Source organism: Podarcis vaucheri, assembly GCF_965113315.1.
Source record: "Podarcis vaucheri genome assembly, chromosome: 5".
In the NCBI taxonomy this organism is placed as follows: Eukaryota; Metazoa; Chordata; class Lepidosauria; order Squamata; family Lacertidae; genus Podarcis; species Podarcis vaucheri.
The window spans coordinates 5,370,875-5,385,193 of NC_138763.1; the positions used below are offsets into that span (position 1 = coordinate 5,370,875).

Here is a 14,319-nt window from a genome sequence, read left to right on the forward strand (position 1 = left end):
GGCTGATGGTGTGCTGTAGAAATGATTTCAAGAAACAAAGTGTGACCACCTCTCCTATTTTGTTTAATCTTGTGCTGCTTTTGCTTGGAATTGTGTGTTTATATATAACTATATCTATATAAAATTGTATATAAACTGTTACACTTTTTACTTGTTTTTAATTATATTGCTGGGACCTTACGGTGAAGGATGGCTAAGAAATCTTATAAAATAAACAAGGAAAAACATTACTCTGCTGGGTGGATCTGGTAGGAAGCAGGCTTCTTGTAATGTAAATCTAAAAATGCAACACCAGGGATAAAAATGACAACTGTGGGTGTGCTCTCTCTCAGCTTACACAAATGGTTGTCAGATTGCTGTCTCTGTGTTCAGCCTGGCCTATACAGGTTGTGCTCTTACCTTAAGGAGAGACTAGGTTGTTCAGTGTCACACTGCAGGTGGCCAAATAACTTCCATTTATTTGCGTATTTAACAATATGCCCTGCCCTTCTTTAGTTTCAGTCACAGCTTCCAGGTTTACAATTTGTAGCCCAAACATGCAAAGAGGGAACTTGCAAAATAATAGTTGAAACAGCGGGACAACCTAACATTATCTCAGCAGCATTTAATGGATCTAAGCAGAGAGATTTAAAAGCCTTGCCGAAAAAGCCGTTCAGAAAGACCTTGCTTTCAGCGCCAGGCAAGCCTGTGGGAGAGTTCTCCCCAAATGGCGCTGCCACCACGAATGGTGCCCTCTCCCCAGTCTCCACCTACCTCACCTCTGAAGGTAGGCGAACGGAGGAATATTGGGCCATACTAAGCCAGACCTTTGGTTCATCTAATTTGGTAGTGTCTACTCTGCCTGGCAACGGCCCTGCAGGGTTTCAGGCAGGGTTTCCTAGCCTGACCTGGAGATGCTCAGGATTAAACCTGAGGCCTTTTGCATCCAAAAGAGAAGTTCTACCACGCAGCTCTGGCCCTTATCAGGGGCACTTTAGATAAGCGATCAGTAGCCCAACGTCCCACCTTGGCAGCGGAGGTTTCCCTCCTTTGCTCTTCTTTTTACCAGTAAAGAGTCTGAGTAGGTGCCTCCTGGTCACGAAGAGCCGCTCTCCAGCTGCATCCTTGGCTCCAGCTGGGCTTTTTGCTAATCTCTTTCTGCTTGCTCCTGGTTGTTATCTGAGATTGCAATACCTTGCAGCTAGCGCTCCCATCTTTGATTGGCGGTGGGCCTTTCTGACCCTCCTTGAAGGGCTCTGCCCCTTCTCAAGTGGATAGCCTCCCATTAAGCAGGCCGAGGCATGGCCGGCCTCACGTAGGACATCTGTGAGTTATGGGCCGGCTCCTATTGTCAACGTGCTCCCTTGCCGTTGGAATAACACAGCTGGCCGCCTTTTGTGTCTAGAGGAACAGCTTATCGGACCCTGCTGCCCTCCTGACCTTCCAGTTCAGCCTGCCCTGCTGATTCATATGGAAAAGCGATTTCTTTCCCGGCTGGCTGGAGACTCAACAGCCAGGCCTGCTATCCCAAACTCTGCCAGGCAATTAGAGTGGATTTATGAGCAGGGATTGGGTGCCAAGCCACAAACGTGATTAAATATTTTAAGAGCTTTCCCGTGAAGGCTTGGCATGTAGATAGAAAATGTTTGCATTGTGAAACTTACACAGGGTCCTGGGATTTTTTTCATCCTCCACCCCACTTTTTTTGGCGGGACTGGGTGTTTTTCTCTTTTTTTTGTAACCTGCATGCTTACTTCATTTAGCAATAGTGGTGACGTTATCGGCAGGTTTTTGCATCACTTGGTGTAAATGCAGTCAGTGACCCAGAATGGTATGGGGAGCCCTTTTGACAGGAAAGGCAGCTGTTGCCTGTGCTTACCCAGAGAACCCCTAACTGGAGAAAAATATCACATCAGAAGTAGCAGTTTAAACACTAACAATTCAATATCAACACTGCAGAAAGGCAACTGTAGAAAAAATGCTGAGAACAATGGCCTTGTTCATCTGGTACCTGAAACCAAACCTTAGGTACAGCTTGAGCTTAGCAAGGGGGGAGCTTAACCACAAGTCCTAGCTCAGACACCGTTCTAAGCCAAGGCAGCACAAAGGACTGGGGGGTGGGGGGAGCAAATTGGCCGTAGGCTCTTCTCATTTGTGTGGTCTCCCAAAGCCAATGTTTGGCTTAGTGTGTTGGGTGAAGCAGCTCAATGTTGTCACCCAGAAGGCTGACAGAGGAGGTGTGCGTTCCATCTTTCCCAAAAAGCCATCAAAGAACCGTACCTTTCCTTACCTTTGGAGGAAGGGGATTTCACATGAGAGTAGGATGTTATTGGAAAAGCCCAATTCTTGGCTGTCACTGTCCAAATTTGCCATACAGATGGCACAGACAGTAAGAAAAATAAATATGTGTACATAGCATGACAAAGTAGTAGAAGCACAATATTATTGCTCATGGGTGGAATCCAACGTAGCACTAAGGCAATTGTTCCATCGGCACAAGGACTTTATTTGCTTGTGCAACCAGGCATTCTCCTCCTCTCCTAACTCTGCCCTTGGGGCTTCTTCCAACCCTCTGGAGCAGATGGGGGTGGTGAACAGAGGGAGGAAAGTCTCTTTGTACAAGCAGAAATCTCTGCACTGGTGTCAGTGGAAAACTAAAATACTGCTTTCAGGGAAACTGAATTCATTTTCACATACAGTACTTTTGTTTCCTAGGTGATCCCCATGCTCCCCAAACTCCTCTGTGAGCAGCTGTGCAGTCTCAATCCTATGACGGACAGACTCACCTTCTCCGTCATATGGAAGCTGACTCCTCAAGGCAAGGTAAGCCCCAGCAGCTTTGCAGGACTAGGTATAAATCATTCAGAGTTGCCCCTTGGATTGTCCCATTGATTGACCAGATAAGCTCAAAAAACACAACTTCAGGTGTGCAGGCCTGAGTTGGCAGCGCCGACATCACAGGCGGGAAACTTGAATCGGAGGCTTACTGCTAGTTAGGAAGCACAAGAGCTGTTGTGTGCAAATTGGTCCAGATAGGTTCATTTCTGGGTGGAACATAAAACTTAAGAATTTCCACGTTGGGTCGGTCAAAAAGTCCATCTTGTCAAGCACCCTGATTGGTTTAATCAGCTGTCTCCAAGAAGCCCAGAAGCTCACACAGCACCCCTGCAAATGGTGTTCAAAGATACATTGCAGGGTTCAAAGACACGTCTAGGCCTTAGGGCTGCATTCTTCTCTATGCAATCTTCCAGGGGCCTCCTGACCAGCGGTGGGCAGGGCCAAAGTCAAAAGTCAGCGTTCAAGGACACATTTAAGCCCGGAAAAAACACTTGGGGTGCACAGTAGGGTAGAAAGGCCTGGAGTTATTTCCCACATTGCCTCTGAATGCGGAGACTTTATTCAGCCACCCTGGTTAATAGCTATAGACTGATCTCCTTCCTCCATGAATTAATGTTGTTCTCCACCCCTTCATACCACAACTGTTGCCTGCATCTCCGTTGCTTCCAATCCCTGTGAATCAGCCTTCCACAAACCCCCGCCATCTCAATGTTCTTTGAACCACAGCTCCCATCAGCCCCAAACTGAACAGCCAAAGGGTTGCTCTACATCCCAACCAGTTCACCTGGCCTGAATTCAGATCTCTGCAGCTTTCGCGTTGGGCTGGAAGCCGCTTTCATCCTCCCTCCTCCTTTTTAAATTTATTTCATCTTGCCCAGAGGCTGTGCTCCAGTTGCCCTTGGCTCTGGGAGCTGCACTTGACGGGAAATCTCTGCCTGTGCCCATGCCCAGGCAGTAACACCTTTAAGGCAGATTTGCCTGGATTTATGGAATTAGCTCATGTACAGATTGGCAGTGTTAATGCTTCCAATGGCTCTGAGATGTCTTGCATTGAGCTGTAACGGCTCGGGTCGAGATTAATGAGAACCTTGGCTTAATGCAGCTGTTCCTGACAGCCAGGGATTAAGAAGGGTGAGGAGAAGATGGAGGGAAGGGCTTAAGAGCCGTTTAATGTGTCGCACTAAGAGGGCACATGCCTCTCTTCATGGAGAGTTCAAATGGTTGCAGGCAATTAGGGCTTGTCTCCAGCAACACAATTCTTCATTTTCCCTCCGCAGCAGCTTGCAGGAGGGCAGCCTGGGAAGAAAAGTGCCTTGCCGTGCTAAGCAGAGCAAAAGATAGGAACTGTGTATTCCTCATTAGCTAGCTAATTATTTGTCTCCCACTGGCTTGGCTTCTTCTCCTTTTTCCTGCTGATGGCCTAACGTTTAAGGGGGCAGCAGAAAATTTCCACTAGTGTGAGCTGCTTTTTGCCTCTCTTTTTCCCCTGCCTGCCCACTTTCCCCTTCACTTCCTTAGTATCTCATCCTCTGTGTTTATTAGTTATTGGTGGGAGGGATCTTTAGCCTGTTCCTTTTGGAATGTATACAAGACCTCATGGTCTCAGGTCCAGAGGCTAAGAAAGCTTCTGCCTGAAAACACGAGAAGACACTGCTAGTATTGAGAACAATGGACCGTGGGGTGTCATCCTTACAACCTTAGTAAAGTTCCAGACACTTATTTGGACAATGTGGATTCTTTGGTCATGTGAAACGCACTGACTCTCATATGGCCATGTCTGTAAGGCAAGGTAAGGACCGCACCCTTCAAATTTTTCTAGACGTGTTCCTGCAATGATTTTTCCTGGAGTGTCTCTTGAGTACAGTGGTGCCTTGCAAGACGAAAAGAATCCGTTCTGTGATTCTCTTCGTCTAGCAGTTTTTTCGTCTTGCGAAGCAAGCCCATTGACGGATTAGCGCTATTAGCGGCTTTTAGCGGCTTATCGGATCAGCTGATAAGTGGCTTAGCAGCTTAGAAAAAGGGGGGAGGGGGAAAAACCCCGCAGGAACTCGCAAGACATTTTCGTCTTGCGAAGCAAGCCCATAGGAGATTCGTTTTGCGAAACACCTCCAAAACGGAAAACTCTTTCGTCTAGCGAGTTTTCCGTCTTGCGAGGCATTCGTCTTGCGGGGCACCACTGTACTAACCAACTCATTTTTCCTCGTTCACCATCTTGTCATTGCAGATTCTTGACGAGTGGTTTGGGCGGACTGTGATCTGCTCCTGCGCAAAGCTCAGCTATGACCATGCCCAGAGCATGATTGAGAACCCCGAGAAGGCGTTTGCGGCAGAGGAAATCCCCGCTATCTCTCCCCGGCATTCGGTAGATGAAGTTCGCCAGGCAGTCCTCAACCTCCACCAGATTGCCAAGCAGTTGCGTGAGCAGCGGTTCCTGGACGGGGCTCTCCGCTTAGACCAGGTCAGTCCCATCCCTGCTTTATTGCAAGGATGATTAAGCAATAGCAAGCTCACGCAAATGGGATTAACAACAAAATCTGCAGGAAGGCCCTTGGAAGGAAGGCAGGTCTGAGCAAATACTACCAGTTCTGAATGCGCCAAGTGCGGTGCCCTCCGTAAATGGATGAATTCCAGCTCCCATCAGCCTCAGCGAGCACGGCCACTGGCCAGGGATGATGGGAGGTAGTCTAACAGCGTTGGGGTATAGCCACATCGCTCTAGGTAACCTTTAAGACAAGCCACATTCAGCCTTTCTCAATTTGGGGTAAGGATGCTGACCTACCTTATGGAGGTTGTGGTCAGGATTAGCACCTGATAAGGCATCTTGAAGCACTTTGAGTGCTGTCTAAAGCACTGTATAAATGCTGGCTATCGTTGCTAAGTGTGCGAAGGTTATCTCTCATGTTGAGAGGACCGCCTCTTTCCATATGAACCTTGCCAGACCCTGAGATCATCTTCTTGAGGCCCTCCTTCGTGTGCCTCCTCCCCCAGAGATCCAACAGGCCTTTGGTTGACCTGATCAACATCCTATACACTTTTAAAATCTGGCTCTTTTGGGGGGGATGTTACTGGGTTGTTGTTTTTATGTGATTTTATTGTCAACTGCCCTGAGACCTCCGGGTATAGGGCAGTATATAAATTCAATTAGTAATAATAATAGGAGTAACAATAATTGAAGAAGACCATTTAGGTGAGTACCGAGCACGGGGAGAAATTCCCATTGGTCTGCTGCATAGACTTGCTGCCTGCTTATCGGAACTGATGACGGGGGGCACCATGGACACATTGTTTGCAATCTAGACTGCCTGGTGCCATGGGCAGAGAGGAGATGCCCGTCTAAGAGGTGGCACAAGCAAATTATCTGAGTAGCACTCTGCAAAACCGGGCCTTTTGCTGCTGTCTTAAGCATGTCGGACTTGCAGCTCATCCTGTGGCTCAAGATACCTGCATCGCCCACTCGCTTTTCTAATAAGGGCAGTGGTTTCATGATTTTCCAGATAAGCAGGGGTAGTGATGCATTGGGAACCTGGATGGCAGGAAGCCTCTCATTGTCCACGAGGCCAGCACATCTCCTGGCTATTTATTTAGTTAATGGCATTTCCAGTAAGCCATCGGAAAACGAGCTTGCAGAGGGAGGAATGGGGTGGGCGAGACTAAAGGTCAGACCATATAGAAGATGTCCAGGTCCTGTTGCTAGGGCAGAAAGGCAGGGTTTGAATGTTTCAGTTGCAGGTGACACTCGCAGATCTGGCTAGTGGCACTGCCTGTAACGCCAGAGGCCAGTCTTGGTGCGCGAGTGGCGTGGGAAGCTGCCTCTCCCCACACCGTGGAACACATAAAGACGCGAGAGACAAGGCGGTATTCTGGATGCATGTGGGGAGACGGCTTCTCTGTGTGTCCCCCCCCCCTTTATGGTTTCTCTTCCCCCCTTTATGGTTTCTCTTCCCAGTGCTGTTGCCTCTGCTGTGGCTGAGTCTCTGGGCTTTTCATTGTTTCCCATTAGCTATGGCACTGAAGCGTCTGAAAGGCGCTTGCCGCTGACCTGTCCACACAAGATTGATTTAACGGAGAACCCTTTCTTTGCTGTTGGGAGCTGACCAAGTTCCTACTCTGGAGAGCAAAGAGCACCTGCTGGGAGGAGAAAGAGTGATGGCGCAAGAGCCATGCCCAAGAGTTCTCAGATGTGCTGGGTTCCCCTTGGAGACCAAACAGGGCTGTCCTGCAGCTCAGCTGACATGCTCTTGAACTGCACAGGGATTTGGAAAGGTTTCTTTTCCAGGCTTCCCCTTGGCTCTTGCCTACGAACTTCCCAGAGGCACCTGCACCATGCTGGGAAACGGAACCGAGGGACTAGAGGGAGACCTTGTCGTCTGATCCAGCTGCTCAGATCTCCCTGTGATCTTTCCCGCCCCGTTGCCAAACGTTTGAGCATGATCAAAAAGTGCACGAGCGCTCTGAGATTATGGGGTGCCCTGTCCTCTCGAGCTCGGCTTTTTAACATTCGCAGCAGCAGCAGCAGCAGCAGCAGCAGCAGCAGCAGCAGCAGCAGCTGAGTGAAGCCGCACGCCGGCCTCCGGGCACTGGGAAGCCAGCGGAGCATTTCGAAATGAGTCGCGGTGGAAAGATGAGTGGGAAATGGGGCTGTGCAGTAATTTCATTAAAATGAGGAGGCAAAGTGGTGTTCGCTCTACAGGCAATCTGGCCTCCTGCTCCCCTTGGTGATTTCAAACACTGGAACTGCATTCGTTTGATGGGTGGCCTAGTTTTCTGGTGTGTGAAAGGGGGAGGGGGGGTCTTCAAGGAAGCAATATTCCCCCTACCCCCTAAGTTACTTTTGCCTTCTCTTTAAAATGCAAATAGTGGTCATTATATGTATGTATGGGTGTGCTTTCTGAAAGGATAACCTGTGCTGTCCCAGTGGGGCAGAACATTTTAAAAAGCAAATATGAAAATATTGGTTTAAAATCCAGTTAAACCAGCTGAAAACATATCTGATGTGAAAACTTGCAGCTGTGTCCACCGGCTCATTCCTTCCTCCCAGCTCACCTGTGAAGGTGACTCACACCTGGCTGAGCCACCAGTTTTTTGTGCTCTGGCTGCAGCAGTTCCTCAGGGACATTCCATGACCCCTAACTAGGATCCTTCCGGCTAGAGATGCCAAGCTGGGTGGGTGGAATGCGCAGTGTCATGTTTTCAAAGAAGAGGTGGAGAATAAAACATGGCAGTTCCAGCCTTTGAGGATGCTTCAGGGGGAAGTTGGAGACCATTCCATTTCCAGCTCTTGCCAGCTCTTCAGCAAGTTTATTCATAAGCCCGTTCCGTCCCACTTCCTCATCAATGTGCAGTTTTTCTTAAACAAACTGTACAAAAAGAATGCATATTTCTATTTTTCTCAGTGTGAGCATTTCTAAAACATCTCTCTCCACCCCACCCCCCTCCTTAAAGTGGCATTTAAAGGGGGTGGGAAGTTGGTACATTTTTCTCCAGCTCAGAATTGTGCTGCAAGGTTTGAAGATGATGTGGGTTGCGGAAGATAACGCTGCATTCTGATCCGCACAGCAGTCAGATTCCTTCAGCACCCGTAACTGAAAGGCCTTGGTTTTCAGGTAGAAGTGGCTCCCCTCCTAATATGCTTGTGGCACATGTGTGGAGAGGAGAATGGCAAGGTGAGGTATGAGTTCCTTTCCAGGGAAGGAATCGGATGAAACTTGCACCCCCCAGAAGGTGTCCGAAAGCCTCCCATCCTTTTGGGTTTCCCGTGGATCTGGGCTGGGCTTCGAGGAGGCTCTTGTGATTTTCTTCCAAGTATTAATTACAGCCGCCGACGTGGCCGGTGTTTTCTTTTCTGTCACCCTGAGTCACCGCCCGTCGAGTGATGTGAGCAGAGGCCGACTTAAGTGGCAACGTGACGCCCGGGTGTCAAAAGTCTGCATTGTTTCACCTGCCAGCAAATGTCTGGGTGAAAGTTCATAGAATTGCAAGGAGACGTGTGGCCTGGAGAGAAGGAGGCGAGGATTTAAGAAACCTCTCTTCCTGCACGCCCAGAAATGCCGACGCTTGGCTCTCAATCTCCGTTATCACCTCAGTGACAACGGTGAAGTCTGCACGGCGCTTGAAGAGAATGAAAAAGCAAGAGAACCCTGTTCTAAGGAGCTTCCCGTTTATAGCTGACCCTGGAGAAAGGACAGAAAAGTGCAAGAGACGAAGGAAATGAAAAAGAATGAGCAAAACATAGTTTATATGTCTTGGGACATAAGGAAGGGATGTGGGTTCAGCTTTGACCATCACTTTGTGCTTGAACCAATAATAATAATAATAATAATAATAATAATAATAATAATAATAATAATTTATTATTTATACCCGCCCATCTGGCTGGGTCCCCCCAGCCACTCTGGGTGGCTTCCAACTAAACACTAAAATACAACAACCTATAAAACATTAAAAGCTTCCCTAAACAGGGCTGACTTCAGATGTCTTCTAAAAGTTTGGTAGTTATTTTTCTCTTTGACATCTGATGGGAGGGAGTTCCACAGGGTGGGTGCCACTACTGAGAAGGCCCTCTGCCTGGTTCCCTGTAACCTTACTTCTCGCAGCGAAGGAACCGCCAGAAGGCCCTCGGTGCTGGACCTCAGTATCCGGACAGAACGATGGGGGTAGAGACGCTCCTTCAGGTATACAGGACTGAGGCCGTTTAGGGCTTTAAAGGTCAGCACCAACACTTTGAATCGTGCTCGGAAATGTACTGGGAGCCAGTGTAGGTCTTTCGAGAACCAATAAATCTCCATCTGCCCCAGCTCAACCTATCTGTAAAATTTATGGCATCTGAACTGGCCCTCCAAGTTATTTGAGTCTGTCACCGCAGTCCTTCCCTCTAGCATGAACAGAACTCGGGCTTGATTCTACCAAATTGCTTTGGACCGTACCTTCTTACTTGTGCCGGGTCATCACAAACAGGCGATAAACCCTGTTTGTGGCTTTCACCACATCAGACTGCAAGTGGGGCGGGGATGTTGTATAAGTTGGAGTGCTTCTCTGCATCAAACAATAAATATGCATCGCTGCACACAGAAAACAAGCTTGCCAGGGGAAAGGTTGTGGCCTCACCTCCCTGTCTTGCTGTCTTTCTGAATAAAGCAACTCTTTTTACATGGAGGGGGCGACAGTGGTGGAGGTGCCTCACCTGCGTTCCAAAGCAGACCAAGCAGCAGAGAATGTGCTGTTCTTGGAAATGGGCCTTCATCTTTATTTAGCCTTTGCGAGGCAAACTAGGGCAAAGTTCCAGCCAACCTCTGGTCCACCTGCTGAACAACTCAGTGTGCCACCTTCAGCCTCGACATTGTGTGTGTGTGTTTTAAATTATCACCAGTGGAGATCGCTTAATTGGTCATTGCCCCGAGTAATGTGGGGCTTGAGTCACGGAGCAAAAGTGCATCTCCAGGAAAGAGGGAGAGATCTTGGGGCGTGAGGCGCCCCCTAGTGACTGCCTGGTGGCACTGCTGCTTCGCTCTCCCGTTCAGCCAGAGAGCTTGTTCCCCTTCCCCTCTGTTGTCTGGGCAGCACACGCTGCCTTGCGAAAGGGGCACATGTTGGCAGCCATGCGCAGGAGCCTTTCTCAAAGGCTGTGGCTTTGCTCCAAGGCATGCTTGCAAAGGAAGAAGGCATTCCTTTTTGAGCAAAAGTCCATTTCATTTCCACAGCTTCAGGCACCTCATTGCTGCGCGTCGTTTACATCTTTGGCATCTTCGCTTCAATGGCAGTTTTGGATTTTGTTATGGGGGCTTGGCTTTGATGTTCCTTGTTGTGGCTTCCTTCATATCGATTAGTTCAATAGTGATAACATTGTTTTCGTGTCGTGGATTGTAAGCCGCGTTGAGTATCTTTGCAAATTAAGCAGGCTATATATCTACTTCAGTGGGACGCGGGTGGCACTGTGGGTTAAACCACAGAGCCTAGGACTTGCCAATCAGAAGGCCGGCGGTTCAAATCCCCGCAATGGGGTGAGCTCCCGTTGCTCGGTCCCTGCTCCTGCCAACCTAGCAGTTTGAAAGCACATCAAAGTGCAAGTAGATTAATCGGTACCACTCCGGCGGGAAGGTAAACGGCGTTTCCGTGCGCTGCTCTGGTTCTTCAGAAGTGGCTTAGTCATGCTGGCCACATGACCCGGAAGCGAGATGAGCGAGATGAGCGCTGCAACCCCAGAGTCGGCCACGACTAGACCTAATGGTCGGGTCTCTTTACCTTTACCTTTATATCTACTTCAACAACAACAACAACAACACAAGTATTATTATTAATTAGGCTTCTCTGCTCACACCACAGTTCACTAAAACAGGGTTTCCCAAACCGGTCTCCTGTATAACAAGGAAGGAGACTGCAGAAACCACTGAAGACAGAGGTGGGTAATTCTTACCCTTTTGGCTTCTCTGCTAGAAGGCTCCGTAACTCAGTGACAGAGCCCCTGCCTTGCTTGCACATGGTCCCGGGTTCAATCGCTGGCATGTCCAGATGGAGCTGGAGGAGAGCCCCCACTTGAACTCCTGGAGAGGAGCTGCCCATCAGTGTCGGAGGACCGGGGGTTTGACTCCTGCATAGAGCAGCTTCCTGTGTACCTAAAGACCAGCAGGTGCATCTCAGTTCACTTCCGCTCAGTAGTCAAAGAAGCTAAAAATATAGAACAGAGGAAGGAATTTGGCATTATGGTAAGGCGATCTTTCGGCTTGCCAGGCGGAAAAATCCCACCTCTTCTGCCCCTGCAGGCTGTTCTGTGGGTTCGTCTGACACCCTCCCCAGAGCAAGGTTCAGGGGGCACAGCGGGGAGAAGAAATAATAATAATAATAATAATAATAATAATAATTTATTATTTATACCCTGCCCATCGGGTTGGTCCTCCCCAACCACCCTGGGCGGCTTCCAACAAGGTATTAAAATACAGTGGTCTGTTAAACATTAAAAGCTTCCCTAAACGGGGCTGCCTTCAGATGTCTTCTAAAAGTCTGGTGGTTGTTTTTCTCTTTGACATCTGGTGGGAGGGCGTTCCACAGGGCGGGCGCCACCACCAAGAAGGCCCTCTGCCTGGTTCCCTGTAACCTCGCTTCTCACAGTGAGGGAACCGCCAGAAGGCCCTCAGAGCTGGACCTCAGTGTCCGGGCAGAACGATGGGGGTGGAGACGCTCCTTCAGGTCTACTGGGCTGCGGCCGTTTAGGGCTTTAAAGGTCAGCACCAACACTTTGAATTGTGCTCGGAAACGTACTGGCAGGCAATGTAGATCTTTCAAGACCGGTGTTATGTGGTCTCGGCCGCTCCCAGTCACCAGTCTCACTGATGCATTCTGCATTAGTTGTAGTTTCCAGGTCACCTTCAAAGGTAGCCCCACAAAGGAAAGCTATATTGCATGAGATGAAGACCCTGTGCAGGGTGTCTGCTGCTGGTGCTCATTAGTTGAATCCCGTCCAGATATACAGCTATAGATATCAATATTGATAGCTGCTGAGATCACTGATGACCTTTGAAAGAATGAAAGCTAACTTGGACTCTTTCATGGTTTCTGCTACTGAAGCTCCAGGTTTGTGCTTCTCCACTGGGTCTATAGCAATGTGCAAGAAGTGTGGTCCTCCTGGGCTCTCTTACACAAACACATTCACTCACACACTCTTCCACACCAACAGGCCTTGTGTCATCCCCCTTCCCTTCTCCCACCAGCTACGTTCAGTGGCTGAATGTGTTAAACTGTGTTAGGCCTCGGGTGCACAGCTGCAGCGGTGCCACTCTGCCCTGGCCCTCACCCTTTGCCAGCCAACCAGCAAGCGGATGGCGGGTACATTGAAAACACACCTCGGCACTTCAAGCCAAAAAGAAAATGTTTGGTGGGTTCAGTGTTGCTGTAATAGCTGAGCGTTCCTGTCCTGTAGTGCCCGCTTTGTGTGCCTGCTCTGTTGCTTCATTCAGCATAGCGAGGGCACTCCTGCCCCGCCTGCCCCCTGGTGCAGATGGCCAGCCCCTCTCCCTCGTCTCCCTTCTCCTTGCTACAAGCTGGTCCTTTCCAGATGCAGCAGCCTCTCAGGTCCAGATCCTGGCAGCGGAGAGAACCTCTGGGCTCTCCTCCTCTTGTGTCTCCTTCCCTGTGCCCACAGCCTTTCCCACTGCAAAGGAGCGAAATGGCTGCTTTAAGACTTTAGAGGGCTCTGTGTCAGTGATGGATGGAGAGGCAGCTTTCTGTGGTTTCAAAGGCACAAAGCCTCTGATGCGGAATGGAGTTGAAAAGTCAACTTGGAGCTGGGGGTGGGGTGGGGGGTGAAGGAGGATTCATGGTGTGCCCGGGCTGTCAAATCGGGGCACCCTGGGGAACTACCCCTGCTGGTGCTACGGAAAGGCGGGAACAATTCCATGGGGTATATTGAGGCTCACTGAATGCCCACTTATTTCTTCAAACCTCCCCCTCCCTTGCTTTTTTTGTTCTGTTTGTCAGTGGCCTTGGGCACATCACTTAATGGAGGATTTGCGGTCTGCCAGCAGCTCAAAGAGGCCCCCCCCTCCCTTGAACAATGGAGGTTTCAAACACGTTGGGAGTTTCGTCAGTCTCCTCTCCCAGCACGCATAGCTAATCTTGTTAGAGGTGACCTCCGGGGCTGGGACTTCCATTGTTGCCGCAGTTTTTGTCCGGTGCTTGAGTGACGATCTGCATTGGGGCGCAGTCATGCGTCCCCTAATATAATCACCCACTTTGGTCCTCTGTTCCTCTCCCAGAGGGCCCTGAGTCCTCGGGGAAAACCGATTCCGGCTATTTTGAGAAAAGCAGAGGGAAGGGATTGCAGGAGCTGCTGTTGCTACTGCTTTGGCGATCCCTCGTAGCCGAGTAAGGTTGTCTTCCATGAACACGGTCTTAAAACAGTGAGTCTGTAAGTGACTGCGGAGGCCAATTCTGGATCCACATGTCCTTCCACAGTGGGGACATAGATTTCCAGGCAGGAGATGATCCTGGTGAGCGTTTGCCAAGCGTGCCTTCCTCTTAGCACGTTTCTCCCTAGCCTCCTGAGTTTGAGTGTCTTCAAAGCCCATGACACCTTCGGTAAAGGCTGTTCTCCCATTGGAGCGCTCACAGGAGCAATAGGGGCTAATTAATGGAAGGCGTCCCCCCCCACCGCCGCTAATTCTGAATTATCCTGCTTCTCCTCCTCGCCCTGTGAATCTCTCCTTGAATGCTTTTCCAGGGCAAGAGCCGGGATTGGGGTTGAAGACTTAAAAGAAAACACCACGGATGGAAAATTTGCTGCGAGAGCCGTTCATCTCCTCCTTAGAAAAAGAATTAGAATAGAATAAAATAAACTTTTTGGATAAATAATTCGTTTTGAGAGCTCGAGTGTCCATTAAATGTGGTATTAGTTTCTGCTCCTTAAAACCTACTTCTGAAAAGGAACGTGGCCAAATTGCAGGCTGACTTTACCCTACCAAGTTCCCCAGATGTGTGAAACAGGCCAGCAGAAAGGCTTGGGATGCTTGGGAA

General features: G+C 49.3%; 1 protein-coding gene across 5 annotated transcripts in view; it reads left to right on the forward strand.

Annotated features, from left to right (window-relative positions):
• The window catches only part of DIS3L2 (DIS3 like 3'-5' exoribonuclease 2), a 203,649-nt gene that overhangs the window by 137,867 nt on the left and 51,463 nt on the right, over window positions 1-14,319 (forward strand). For all 5 annotated transcript variants that reach the window (XR_014220095.1, XM_082223950.1, XM_082223951.1 and 2 more), the window contains 2 exons: window positions 2,695-2,802; window positions 5,042-5,275. Coding sequence is in view for 4 of the 5 variants with exons in the window: in XM_082223950.1 (XP_082080076.1) it covers window positions 2,695-2,802; window positions 5,042-5,275 (342 nt within the window). In the remaining variant the exon portion in view is untranslated. The remainder of the gene's footprint in view (window positions 1-2,694; window positions 2,803-5,041; window positions 5,276-14,319) is intronic.